Source organism: Carassius carassius, chromosome 5, assembly GCF_963082965.1.
Source record: "Carassius carassius chromosome 5, fCarCar2.1, whole genome shotgun sequence".
Taxonomy (NCBI): domain Eukaryota; kingdom Metazoa; phylum Chordata; class Actinopteri; order Cypriniformes; family Cyprinidae; genus Carassius; species Carassius carassius.
This window is the reverse complement of record NC_081759.1, coordinates 28,720,995-28,735,605: the sequence shown is the minus strand read 5'-3', so window position 1 is coordinate 28,735,605 and position 14,611 is coordinate 28,720,995. Positions and strand designations below refer to the sequence as shown.

The 14,611-nt window shown below is 38.4% G+C and overlaps 1 protein-coding gene across 2 annotated transcripts; it reads left to right on the top strand.

The window, feature by feature from the left end:
• Positions 1-375: 375 nt before the first annotated feature.
• Positions 376-14,299, top strand: LOC132141169 (U2 snRNP-associated SURP motif-containing protein-like). 2 transcript variants are annotated; one of them, XM_059550468.1, is made up of 24 exons: positions 376-478; positions 2,179-2,265; positions 2,345-2,456; positions 2,904-3,013; positions 3,159-3,229; positions 5,381-5,475; positions 5,561-5,625; positions 5,777-5,942; positions 6,060-6,265; positions 7,719-7,762; positions 8,497-8,601; positions 9,320-9,386; positions 9,504-9,670; positions 9,820-9,982; positions 10,096-10,175; positions 10,689-10,776; positions 10,885-11,013; positions 11,103-11,298; positions 11,484-11,561; positions 11,972-12,005; positions 12,312-12,456; positions 12,563-12,673; positions 12,944-13,134; positions 13,836-14,299. In XM_059550468.1, exons 2-24 carry the CDS (start codon positions 2,188-2,190, stop codon positions 13,960-13,962), a joined length of 2,628 nt encoding a protein of 875 aa, XP_059406451.1. In that variant the 5' UTR covers positions 376-478; positions 2,179-2,187; the 3' UTR covers positions 13,963-14,299. The 2 variants fall into 2 exon arrangements, with proteins under 2 accessions (XP_059406451.1, XP_059406452.1); XM_059550469.1 differs by lacking the exon at positions 376-478 and adding an exon at positions 492-677.
• The last annotated feature ends 312 nt before the right edge of the window (positions 14,300-14,611 follow it).

The following is a 14,611-nucleotide window of genomic DNA, read 5'->3' as shown; positions in this document are numbered from 1 at the left end:
TTAGTGACTTAATATATCTTACAATCTACCCACATTTCCTTGCATAATTTGTATATAGCACTGTACATACAATTTAATGTATTTTGTTTATTTTTTTTTTTTTTACATATTTATTTTTACTAATTTTTATTTCTGTTATCTGTGTCTTGTCACTTGTCAACCTGTCTGTGTAATGGAAGCTTCTGTCACCAAGAAAAATACCTTGTGTGTAAGCAAACTTGGCAGTAAAGCCCTTTCTGATCCTGGTCTTTTATATCAATGCTTTATTAGTTTAGCCAGGCAAACATACAACTATTGGACAAGCGACTGGAGTGGAGACTCCTCTCAAGCATCGGCAGCAGTCGCAGAATGAGCCGGTTTGAGCTCTGATTGGTGTTTATCACGCGACGTCACTTTTCCGCTATTTCCATTTCTAGTATATTCAAAATGGCGGATTAACAACAAACGAACGGTTTCGTTTTTGCAACGCAAGAGCTGTGTAAGTCGCTATATAGATTGTTTACAGATGTGCAACTGGTTGCAGCATCAGATATGTCTTCATTGCGTCCTCCAGCGGCGTTTACACAGTTGACAGCGAAAGGCTGTCTCAGGTTTGAACGAGGCCAGGAGGACCAGAGACGTTAGCCCGCACGCTAACATAACGTAACGTACACACACAGGCGGTCTGTTTCAGCCTGGTGAGACACATAGACAGCCTTTTCGGGGGTCTGTCGGCGCCCGTGATGCTCACGAATACAGTCTAGGTAACTTAGGCAGTTCACTAGGTTTGGAGACAGTCGTAGACAGAGTTATGGAGACATCACCAGCAGGTCTATGATTATTAAAAGATATTGTTATAACTTTATACAGTAGTGGCCAAAAGTTTTGGCAGTGACATACATTTTGTGTTTTGCAACGTTTGCTGCTTAAGCTGTTGTGGTGTTCATTCACATTGTTTCTAGATTATTATGTAGAGTGATCAGATGCATTTTAAATAATTGTTAAAAGCTTCATTGACCAAAATGGTGTCTCCAGCAGTGAAGAGCTTGCTCAGGAATGGCAGCAGGTTAGTGTGAGAGCATCTGCATGCACAACGAGGCCAAGACATTTTGACAACGAAAATCGATTGAAGAGGTGAACGCTACCATGAGTTCTGTGTTGTGCCAACAGTAAAGCATCCTGAGACCATCCATGTGTAGGGTTGCTTTTCAACCAAGGGAGTGGGCTCTCATAATTCTGCCCAAAAACACTGCCATGAATAAAGAATGGTATCAAAACGTCCTGCAAGAGTGACTTCTTCCAACGATCCATGAGCAATCTGGTGATGATCCGTGCATCTTCCAGCGTGATGGAGCACCATTTCACAAAGCAAGAGAAAAAAAAGACGTGACTCGAAGATCATTATATTGAAATTTTGGATCTGTGGCCAGGCAGCTCCCCGGATTTCAATCCTTGAGAGAACCTGTGGTCAGTCCTCTAAAGGCGAGTGAACAAGCAGAAGAAGCCCACAAATTGTGATCAACTCCGAGAACTAATAAGAAGCTAATATCCAGCATGCCAGAGCGAATTGCAGAGCTTAAGAACAAGGGTCAGCACTGTAAATATTGACTCAATATATTTTTTTGCCAATAAAAGCCTTTAAAACTTATGATACGCTTATAATTGTTTTTTTTCAGTATACCATAGAAACATGTGGAAAAATAATCTACAAATACTGAAGCAGTATACTTTGCAAAACCCCAAATTTATGTCACTGTCAAAACATTTGGCCATGAGTGTACAGCCAGTACATGTAGTCATGCTGTGAATTTGATACAAACAAGGTGTTTACAGGATATATGGACCACTGTCTTATTGTGCAGTCAGATGTGGACATAACAGTACTGATGTTGTAAATACAGCATCTTTCAAAGCTAAGTTGCATGATCAAAGTCCTGCATCCTGCTGTCCTCAGTCTTGGTTTAGATCAAGACATGCAAAAATGGCTTTTTACTAGTATTAGATCGTTCTTATTCTTAGAGGTCTTGTCATTAAGTGAAGTACTTTGTGATATGTGTCAGGTATGCAGGGTCCTGTCCTCCAGACTAGATGTTTTTGAGTAGCTGCTTCTTAAATGTATTATATGTAGTCCCCCAATCATGAATATATGGTTACATGATCGTATAAACTGCAGTGCTGCAGTGATCTGCTGTGTTTTAGAAAGTTGACATGGCAGACAAAAAAGGGAAATCTGTGGGGGTGAAGAAGACGCTAACAAAAAGAGAGCAAGAGGAAATGAAGAAAAAGGTAAGCACTTTGAGATACCCAATATTATTTTGTGTTCTTTCTTGTCTTATACAACATTTCTCTGTCTCACCGTTACCAGGAGGAAGAGAAAGCTGCTGAAGTCTTTGAGGAATTTATAGCTTCTTTTGACACTAATGACAAAAGTGGAGTGAAGACATTTGTACGAGGAGGCATTGTAAATGCAACTAAAGGTAAGTTGTTTTGCTTTTCTTGTAGCATATATTCATATTTTGAATTAGCCTTTATTATATTCAGTTTTATATTGCCTTTGCAATTTTTATCTAGTATTATCTAGTTTTATCTAGTATTTATCTAGTATTATCTAAATATTTTATTTCAGCTGTTTTTCAACTAGTTTTAGTTACAGTAACAAAACTGATCTGATCTTTGTGTGGGTGTTTAAGAACCTGTGTTTCCAGATCTCTGTAGTTTGACACAATAAACCAGTGATCTGGTTACTGATTTGCTGTAGCACTCAAGCTGACTTTATGAAAAAGTGTAATGCTTATGTTGCTTGCAGGAAAAAGTTTAGAATTTGAATTGTGGGCTGCTATACTATAAACTATAAATCTAAGCTGTTAGATAAAAAAATAGAGGAAGGAGCGAGTTATGATTGCATGTTTTTGTTCATTTCTCAGAGGAAGAAGCCGCAGAGGTGAAGAAGAGCAAACTCTACAGACCCGCCTCTAAATTCACTTCTCCACCTCAGAATACCTCACCTGTTCAACCTGCAGAAGTCAAAAAAACTGTAAGTGACCTTCCGTCTTCTGTTGTCAGATATCCTTTGAAGAGGTAAGACTGGGTTAGAAGGAACATGATGAGAAGACCAGCATAGATGAATCACAAAATACATTAATTAGTCTTAACTTTTTTTTGTTGTTTTTCCATTCTAGACTGTTAAAAAGAAAGTGGAGGAGAAGAGGAAGAAGAGTAATCTGGAGCTCTTTAAAGAGGAATTAAAACAGTCAGTGTTTCCCTCGAAATTCACTTCATCTGTTTTCTGAATGCATGTTATTGATTTTATTGTGACGGAATCATCCTTGTATATTTTCAGCAATCAATAACTGATGAATAGAGTTTCTGCATTATATATATATATATATATATATATATATATCATATTCTTCAGACTATAAGTCGCTCCTGAGTATAAGTCGCATCAGTCCGAAAATACGTCATGATGAGGAAAAAAACATATATAAGTCACACTGGACTATAAGTCGCATTCATTTAGAACCAAGAACCAAGAGAAAACATTACCATCTACAGCCGCGAGAAGGCGCTCTATGCTGCTCAGTGTACAGTCGTGGCCAAAAGTTTTGAGAATTACATAAATATTGGAAATTGGAAAAGTTGCTGCTTAAGTTTTTATAATAGCAATTTGCATATACTCCAGAATGTTATGAAGAGTGATCAGATGAATTGCATAGTCCTTCTTTGCCATGAAAATTAACTTAATCCCAAAAAAAAACTTTCCACTGCATTTCATTGCTGTCATTAAAGGACCTGCTGAGATCATTTCAGTAATCGTCTTGTTAACTCAGGTGAGAATGTTGACGAGCACAAGGCTGGAGATCATTATGTCAGGCTGATTGGGTTAGAATGGCAGACTTGACATGTTAAAAGGAGGGTGATGCTTGAAATCATTGTTCTTCCATTGTTAACCATGGTGACCTGCAAAGAAACGCGTGCAGCCATCATTGCGTTGCATAAAAATGGCTTCACAGGCAAGGATATTGTGGCTACTAAGATTGCACCTAAATCAACAATTTATAGGATCATCAAGAACTTCAAGGAAAGAGGTTCAATTCTTGTAAAGAAGGCTTCAGGGCGTCCAAGAAAGTCCAGCAAGCGCCAGGATCGTCTCCTAAAGAGGATTCAGCTGTGGGATCGGAGTGCCACCAGTGCAGAGCTTGCTCAGGAATGGCAGCAGGCAGGTGTGAGCGCATCTGCACACACAGTGAGGCGAAGACTTCTGGAAGATGGCCTGGTGTCAAGAAGGGCAGCAAAGAAGCCACTTCTCTCCAAAAAAAACATCAGGGACAGATTGTTTGGGGCATCTGGAAAAAGGCTTGTCCGGAGAAGAAAAGGTGAGCACTACCATCAGTCCTGTGTCATGCCAACAGTAAAGCATCCTGACACCATTCATGTGTGGGGTTGCTTCTCATCCAAGGGAGTGGGCTCACTCACAATTCTGCCCAAAAACACAGCCATGAATAAAGAATGGTACCAAAACACCCTCCAACAGCAACTTCTTCCAACAATCCAACAACAGTTTGGTGAAGAACAATGCATTTTCCAGCACGATGGAGCACCGTGCCATAAGGCAAAAGTGATAACTAAGTGGCTCGGGGACCAGAATGTTGAAATTTTGGGTCCATGGCCTGGAAACTCCCCAGATCTTAATCCCATTGAGAACTTGTGGTCAATCCTCAAGAGGCGGGTGGACAAACAAAAACCCACTAATTCTAACAAACTCCAAGAAGTGATTATGAAAGAATGGGTTGCTATCAGTCAGGATTTGGCCCAGAAGTTGATTGAGAGCATGCCCAGTCGAATTGTAGAGGTCCTGAAAAAGAAGGGCCAACACTGCAAATACTGACTCTTTGCATAAATGTCATGTAATTGTCGATAAAAGCCTTTGCAACGTATGAAGTGCTTGAAATTATATTTCAGTACATCACAGAAACAACTGAAACAAAAATCTAAAAGCAGTTTAGCAGGAAACTTTTTGAAAACTAATATTTATGTAATTCTCAAAACTTTTGGCCACGACTGTAGACTACAGGAGCACTGAGCAGCATCTCTGACAGTATCGAGTGCCCTCTCGCGGCTGTAGACGGTAATGTTTTCTCTTGGTTCATTTCTCTCAGTTCATGTCAAATTAATTTTGATAAATAAGTCGCACCTGACTATAACTATGAAATAACTATGACCAAACTATGAAAAAAAGTGCGACTTATAGTATAGTAATATACCGAAAATACGGTATATTAGTTTTTCTGTTTCACTCAGACATATGTCACAATACAGAAAAAAAGATCTGCCCTCCATTTCACTGTGAGAAAACGTGTTTGCAAAAAAGTGTTCTGTCTTTGTTCAATCTGTCATTCAGAATACAGGAGGAAAGAGAGGAGCGATATAAAAAGAAGAAAGGTGACTCTGGAGGAGTGTACCCAGATCTGGATTTACCTCTGACTCGACGATCAAGTAAGTCGGACAAACTCACACCGACCATTTCACTTCGGAAACCCAGTGGAAGCCTAAAAAATCTTTTTACATATTGTGTTTGTAGTATTTGATGATGATCCTGTAGTACCAAACACAACAAACCTGTACATCGGCTGCATCAACCCCAAGGTGAGAAGAGGCTACAGTATTATGACCTGCTGATTGCTGTATAATCCATGGAAAAATCTGGCCAACAGACTGCTTAACATTGACTATATGGCGTTCTTGTAATTACAGTATGTTTAGTCTCTTATTTACTAAACTTTGACTGTCTCAAAAGATGACAGAGGAGATGCTCTGTAAGGAGTTTGGGAAATACGGTCCTCTGGCCAGTGTGAAGATCATGTGGCCTCGCACTGAAGAAGAGAGAACAAGAGTCACCAATCGCGGTTTTGTTGCTTTTATGACACGGAAAGATGCAGAGCGTGCTTTGGCCGCACTGGATGGTGAGGCATCCTCAATCCGCAATCCAGTGTAAATGAAATATTACACTGCCGTCTGTTCAAAGACGCACTTAGTTGGACTCTTTTGACATTTGAGCTCTGGTGTCTTGTGTTTTGCAGGTAAAACAATAATGGGTTTTGAAATGAAGCTAGGTTGGGGGAAGGCAGTACGTATTCCTCCACAGCCTCTGTACACCCCCATCGGGGTGCTGAAGACCACTGCCCCCCCTCCACCATCTGGACTGCCGTTCAACGCCCAACCCAGAGACCGCTTCAGAAATGACTTCACCAAACCACGCAGCCGCTCAGAGGAAGACTTCTACAAGGTAACCACATGTACTGCCTACTGGTGTAGTAGAGTATGGTTTGCCAAGGTCAAGGTATTTATAAAAGTAACATTTTCTGCTGGCAAGGTATTTGGAGAACATGAAGCACTACAAATGTTTCCTTTTTTAGCAAATAAAAAAAGTAGGAAAATGAAAGGAGTGATGATTAGTGATCACTGATTTTAGGTTGATATAAAAAGACTGTGGCTAAGAATTAAGATTTAATAAAGAGACAAAGTTTTGAATCTGAATCAAATGTTTTGTTGATTTTCTTTAAGCATCAGAAGTTTGGGGTTGGTAAGATTTTTTTCAAATGTTTTTAGGCTGCATTCCTTTGATCAAAAATACACTAAAACAGTAATATTGTGAAATATTATTACTATTAAAAACATTTTCTATTTGTAATTGATGCTTAATATATTTGCAGAAACTTGATAATTTTTTTCAGGATTCTTCAATAAATAGAAAGTTCAAAAAGACAATTTATTTAAAATAGAAATCTTCGTAATCGTAATATTATAAATGTATTTACTGCCACCCCTTGATCAATTTAATGCATCTTTACTGAACTTAATCAGTTTGTCTTTAAATGGACTGACCCCAAACTTTTGAATGATAGTGTATATTACATTTAGAGAAATGTGATGGAGTTAACATTTAGCTGACTCTGAGAAATTTGGTTGTTTCATTGTTTGATGAATGTTTAAAGGTCAAGTCGTGGAAACACTTTAAAATAATTAGAGTCGGTTGATTTGATGCGAGATAGGAGTCAAAAGCAGATGAAACCAAAAAACTGTACGGAAACACACTGGGATACTTGGTGTTTTAAGTTGTGTAATGTTCATTAGCCTGGGTGGGGGCATCCTGTGTAACGAGACATTTCATTCCTACCAACCTGTTTGTATATTTAACACTTTCAGATTCTGTAAAGATTAATTGGCTGGTCTCTCCATATCACTTTTTGATTGGTATGTCAGAAGTGAATCCCCAAACATGTCAAATCCAAACCCTCCAAGTCTTAAAGCTATAGCAATAATTTAATACAATATTCAACAATATTCAATTCAAATAAGATTATTTGGATTTAATACAAAATTATTACCCAAATATTAAATTAGATAGCACTTTCACATCACAGATAATTTGGGAAATATCTTTATAAGGACTTTTATTTTAGATTTATTTATTTATCTGGTTTAGATTTATAAGCTTTAAGCTGGAATAAAATATGAAGCCAGAGAGTTTAGAGACAGCAAAGTTTCTATGTACACAGAATGTCCATCAGACAGAGCAAGAAGCCGCGCGCGGTGAGATGAACTCGTCTGTTTGCGGAGCATGTTTCCAGAGGTTTAACTGCTGCTGCTGATATTAATCATGAATATTCTGCAGTTTGTTTAAATATAAACTCACTGTATTTTTGTATCTTCATCATTTGGTTTGACGTCATGAACAGACTCTGTCCGAGGCCGTAGTGACAGTGGTAATCCCCACAGAAAGGTACACATTCTCTGTCCATTTATTAAAACACCATTGCTACTGAAACCCACACACATACACACCCACCTGTAGTCTGACACCTAATCACAACTGTTAATTCATAATATTGGTCCTGGGGACAACCCCCCAGGCTATGCACATTTGATGTCTATATTATCTGACACACTCAGTTCAATTCATGAAACCTGCTCCTAAGGAGCTGATGATCTGAATCAGGTGTGTTAAATGAAGGAGACATGTAAAATGTGCAGAGCCGGGGATCTCCAGGACCAGGATTAAGGACCACTGGGTTACTTCATCAGAAAGAGACTGTAAGACATCATTGATCTTAGATCGTACCCAAGGAACCAGATACATGTAACCTACATAGCTTGAGGTTACCCAACTTTAGCTACATCAGCAACTTCTATAGTCTGTTATTATGTAATTGCTACTGTGAAAACACGTAGAACACCACACAAGTAGCCTTTTTCTAACATTAGGAGCTAACATTGTACTAAAACACACTCCCTTAACGGTCTCATAGGGCCATGGTAACATCAGAAAAGCAATCTTATTTGGAGTGGACAGAAAATACAGAGCAAAATACAAGTTTCAATCTGCCAGACAGTGAAAATGAAAGAAGAAAAAGATAGAACTGACATGGTAAGGCTTTAGGGATTATTATGGAGTTGTGGAGAAAAGAAAAGCGTGCCCTTGTTCATTCTCTCATCCATCTCTTTTGTGGCTGATAGGAACCTGCTGGGCTTGATACACAGAATGATTGAGTTTGTGGTAAGAGAGGGACCCATGTTTGAGGCCATCATCATGAGCAGAGAAAAGAACAACCCTGACTTCAGGTATGTGAACTGTATTCTGCTCGTGACAATATTGGAACCATTAATATTCGTAGCTTGCTCAACATGAAATAGAAATTTTAAATGCATGTTGTTGGTAATATTGTGAATAATTCATGTCATACCTCAACCTTCAGTTCTACAGAATTTTCACACAGTACTGTACATCACAATATGGAAGATTTATTGCTACTTGTTACATTGTGATTTTTGGTTAAAAATTATGAGAAAATAAACATTCACAAATTAATCATTTGCAATATGATAAAGGGTGGATTTTAATTTCACACCTTCACACCTTAAAATTAAAATTCTGTAATTTACTCACCTGCATCTCCTTAACCAGAAAAACTTTATTTTTACTTCACAAAAAGAGACATTATGTGGTATGTTCGCGTTTCTATTTGTTTCATACAAAGTGAATGTAACCTGCATAACACATAAGTAGTCTAAGCCAAATTTTATTAAGGCTCAGAAATGTTTACTCTCAATTCTACAATTTAAATATTATGAACATATTTCACTTTTAAGAGAACCAATGACATTTGTGGTGTAGTCACCCACCATTCACTTTTGTGGCATGGAAAAGAGCAAAGTCACCATTCTGTTAAATGTCTCTTTTGTCAATTATCCAGGTTTAGAACATGAGGGTGAGCAAATATTTAGTAAAATATTTGAAGACATTTGAATGTCATATGTAACGGTCTGGCTATTGTTGCAGGTTTTTATTTGATAATAAGAGTCAGGAGCATGTGTACTACAGATGGAAACTCTACTCCATTCTACAGGTAAACGATCCACTGCCTTTCATGGCTAGACACAGTCTTATTCTCAAAAAGAAATGTAATTTTCACATCTATATGAAACCTGTTAAACATTTCTCTGTGTCTCTGTCCTTCTTTCAGGGAGAGAACCCAAATAAATGGAGAACGTCATCTTTCAGAATGTTCCGGGGCGGCTCTCTGTGGAAGCCACCTCTTCTTAACCCATATCTCCATGGTGATGAGGAACCAGAAGAGAGCTCCTTCCCTTCTCAAGAGGAAGAGCCAAAGAAAGGGCACCTGAAGGCAGAGTAAACATGTGTTCCTCTCCGACAGAAATAGTGTTGTAGGATGTTGATTTCTTTGAAATGAAATGCACATAGACCTGTGATGTTTGGGTGCCCACATATGTTTGGTTCTGTAATGTATGTGCATATTGACTGTGTTTGTTGTGTCTCAGGCACAGAGAAAGGTTGGAGGCCTTGCTAAGAGGGCTGACTCCTCGCAGGGATGAGATCGGTGATGCCATGCTATTTTGCCTGGAGAGAGCGGAGGCTGCTGAGGAGGTCGTCTCCTGCATCACTGAATCTCTGTCTATAGAACACACACCACTGCAGAAGAAGGTACATGTACAATTACAGTTACTGTACAAAGTAGGAGTTCACAAAACACAACTAGAGTTTGTTGCATAGCTCTTCTTTACACTTTTGGACCTTTTGTCTCCTGTATATTGCAGATTGCCAGACTTTACCTAATATCTGACATCCTCTACAACTCATGTGCCAAAGTTGCAAATGCGTCATATTACCGCAAATTGTGAGTGAGTTGTGCAACATTTTTATTTGATGTTTTTCTTGATTGTTTTTGTGCTTTTTTTTTAGTGTCTTTGAAATTGTTTTCCAGTAATTTTTTTTAAAACCTGCAGCAATGACGTGATTGTCACCTGAACTTTATATATATATTTATATATATATATATATATATATATATATATATATATATATATATATATATATATATATATATAGTACAAATTATTTAAAAATGTTTTTGGACTTTGAATAATCTGGTAAATCTGGTGAAATGACTCCAATTCTCCAATCTCCCCATCTTTTTTAAGATCTACTGCAATCTCATGTTCAGATCTGTCTCTAGTCAATCAATAAAAACTAAATTGAACCAAGTCCTCACCCTACAATTTTTCTTTTTTATAGCCTGTGCCACAATACAGAAAAAAGATCTGTCGCCACTGCAGTAAAATTGAAACTTCAAAACCTTCAATGTTGCCTCTGATGAACTCTTTTTCTGTTTTGCCCTGCTGTGTAATAGTTTTGAGACAAAGCTGCCGCAGATATTTGGAGACATCAGTGAAGCGTATCGGAACATCCAGGCCCGGCTCCAGGCAGAGCAGTTTAAGGTGGGCACAGTCTGTTCTAGCATGTCATCTGTCTTGAGCTCCTCCCCTGCAGAGATCTTTGATCACACTCCCCGTCTAAATTTCTCTTTCAATTCTCTCTATCTGCAGCAAAGAGTCATGGGATGCTTTCGTGCGTGGGAAGACTGGGCAGTTTATCCAGACTCTTTCCTGATCCTTCTACAGAATATATTCCTGGGGCTTATTAAACCTGGAGAGGAAGTCATTGACAGAGCAGAGGTGAGCTGTGGCAAATAGATAAAAAAAAACTAAAAATGATATATGCTCTGTAAAGTAGTACTATATTAATTTACCTACCTGTTCTCTAGCCCAAATCTCCTGATTTAGATGGGGTGCCATTGGATGGTATTCCTCTAGAGAGAGGGGAAATTGATGGTGCACCCCTTGATGACCTCGATGGATCACCTATGACCTGGGATCCATCCTCTATAGATGGTGTCCCGGTTGACGATATAGACGGTGTTCCCCTAGGAAACCCAATAGATGATATTGATGGTGTGCCATGTAGGTAGAAGGGCATTGAGGTTGTTGGGAGTTTATCTTGTTTTTATTATAATGTTACTGCTATTTGTAGCCTTTTTCCTAAACTGAACACAGTGGAAGTGTTAAAACACATACAATATGGATTTTGATATATTGGTTTTATTGATTACACGTTTCCTCTTTGTGCTTGTTTTTGTCTGATCCAGTTGATGAGGGCTCAGATAAGACTTTACCTACTGTTGCACTGTCTAAATGGGAGAAGGTGGAAGATTCCGAATCCTCAGGTACAATCACAACATCAGTAGTAATACATGACTCTTTTGTAGAGATGAGTTGAGCAACAGTCCAGGGCATTTAAGAGAGAGAGAGATTTAAGGAGGTCATCCTCCAGGAGTTAAACAGGACAGATTGTCAAGAAGGAAATATTTAGTACTAGAATAATCTATTTCTGCAATCCTTCATTTAAACAAAATTGGCCAATTTACTTTTACAGATATTAATGACATCGATTTCTCTGTTTTTAAGTATAAGTTGAATACATTTCATTTCTGCCATCTTTCCGTGAGTTGTATTAGTGATCATTGTGAAAATACATCTTTTTTTATGTACACTGTACAGGGACAGTGTGTATATAAATTCTTTTCAACTGCTGCGTCCTGCCATAAACTTTAAACTGTTCTTATCATCCTTTCAGCCAAGAATGACTCGGACACAGAGGTGAATTCAAGGTAAGACCGCTGGATGTTGTTGATTTTATTCATTGTTCCCTGTGATGAGCGGGTGATTTAGTTTTATCACATGATACATGACTGGAGCATTTCAACAGCCTCATCAAATCACATGCATTCTTTACTATTTTGTTTATAAGGACTATTACCTAAAAATAATGTTTACGTGTACGTGTGTACGCTGGCTAAGTCTCTTTGGTAAATCCAAACTATAAACATGAATTGTAAACAGGAAATATAAAAAAAATAGAAAATTCTTTCAGTTTGGGCTACCTCAATGTTTCCTGTGCTGTCTTTGGCATGCAGTGGCCTGAAGGAAAACAATGGTAACTCAGATATGAGCAGTGATGAGGCTGACAGCCCCAGCAGGTATGAAGGGGTGGAGTTTAAGAGTTCTCTGAAAAACTTTGAACTGTCTGAAAGCAAAAGGACACGCCTCCGAGAACTTGAGGTTAGTCATCACTCTCGCTCTCCCTCCCACACACTCACAGACAGACATGACACTAAAGCTAACTGTGTTGCTAGGTAATATAAAAGTGCGGTTATGCATATTGCAGGTGAAGGTGATGAATTTCCAGGATGAGTTGGAGTCGGGTAAGAGACAGAGGAAGTCCAGTATGAGTCTCCAACAGCAAGTTCAACACTACAGAAACAGACTGCTACAGAAGGTACTATACACAGCAACTCAGCAAAGAATTACACAATATGCAGATTGTGGCTGATTGGTCAGTATGCATTCCAGTTGTGCTAAATGATACAAAACAACTGGTCACCACCAAGACATGTTTTTGGCTGGTAAATATTCTAATTTGACCTGTATATCAGCAAAGTGTATATGTCTTATTTATGCCTGCTGTCTCATGTAGAAAATGTTTCACTTCTGGTAAACAGTAAACTCACTTATGTCTTTTGTTTTTTTTCGGTCACTGTTTCCTTAGGAGTTTGACAAGGACGACCAGGAAAAGAGAGACAAATATTCACAAAAACCGAAAGACCGGTCCAAAAAAGACGAGAGGAGAGATAAAGGGGAGGACAGGAGTAAAACAAGGGATAAAGAAAAAAGTAGAAAAAGTGAGGACAGAGAAAGGAGTAGAGGACGGAGTCGAGACAAAGAAGAGAGGAGAGAAAGGTATGCACTCATCTCTCTCACACACACACACACACACACAATTTATTACATCCCATTATCATTCAAAAACAGTTATTCCCAATACCTTGACAGAGCACAATGCATCAAGTTTTCAGCGACAAGTAATGTGTCTTTTCACACTAAAATCCAACAACACTTACAGCCAATCAGAACAGAGAATACAGTTCAAATGTTTGGGGTTGGTAAGATTTGTAAGAATTAAAAAAAAAACACATCCTCTCTTCAGGTAATTTTGACCTGAAACTGACTTTCAATTTTTTTTTATCAAGTGTTATGGTATGTCATTTTGACATGGGGGGGGGGGCTGGGTTGTTACACCTTACAATCTCTTATGCTCATCAAGGCTCCATTTATTTGATCAGAAATTAAAACCTTAATATTGATAAATATTATAAATTAAAATACTTTATACATTTAAAATGTTGCTGTCACGTGATCCTTCAGAAATAATTCTAATATAATAACAAGCCTGAGGTTTGTGAGGTTACCCAGCAACAGCGCTACAGAAAGAGGAACCAGCTGACTCTAGAAATATCCTGATGCTTGTGGTCACAGCTACTTGAATCATAACTGACTTGCTTGTCACTTTGTGTTGTTCTTGGTCATGTTGCCATAATAAGGGTAGCTGTGTGTAGATTTTACCACTCAGTTTATCCTCTGTCACTCTGTCTTCCATGAAGAACAAGATCCCGATCCCCACGCAAGTCAAAACGCTCTCGATCACCATCACCACAGCACAAATCCTGGAGGTCATCGTCCCGATCACCACATCACTCGCACAAAAAGAGCAAGAAGAGCAAACACTGAACTCTGACCCTTCAAACCATGTGACCTCTGCAGTCATCTCGTTACAGCCTGATGGAGCCTATGGATGGACTGCTTTCGTCATGAACATCGACATGTTTTTATTCCACAGTTCTGGCTGATTTACAGCTGTTCATTTGTTTCCAGAACGGTCCTCAGTTTGGCTGCTGTGATCACTGAGTTTTTCTAAGATGAAGTGTGAACTTGTACAGATCTTCTTTTTGTTTTGTAAACCGTTTTATTTGTTTCCTCTTGGTTTAAATCTGGTGTTTAAAAAATGCTGCAAGATTGCCCCCTCCAGCTCCAGACTTTCCAATAAAAACTATTGTGGAAGGAAAAATGTGTCTTTTGAATATAATCTAAGGAGTTAAAGGTTTTCACAAAGCAGCTGTTAAACACTGATGAATATTTAAATGCTTTACTGTTACTTCTAATTATTAGTGTTCATAGGAGGCTCAGAATAAAACTGATAAAACTATTTAATTTGTCAGATCTTTTTCAAATTATTGCTCTGCTGTGAGGTTCTCACTTGGAAGAAAATGGGTTTTAAAATACTTTTTTTATCTATAACCACCCATTGATAATGCTGAGAATGCAACTCCTACCTTATTAATAAACATCTCACAAGGAAAGAACAATTATTGGGATGTGC

Excerpts from the sequence above, each read along its gene's own strand:
- LOC132141169 (XM_059550468.1), top strand. The coding sequence starts at position 2,188 with ATGGCAGACAAAAAAGGGAAATCTGTGGGGGTGAAGAAGACGCTAACA. Across the intron at positions 2,266-2,344 it reads AAGAGGAAATGAAGAAAAAG|GAGGAAGAGAAAGCTGCTGA; the intron begins GTAAGCACTTTG and ends CACCGTTACCAG. Across the intron at positions 3,014-3,158 it reads CTGCAGAAGTCAAAAAAACT|ACTGTTAAAAAGAAAGTGGA; the intron begins GTAAGTGACCTT and ends TTTCCATTCTAG.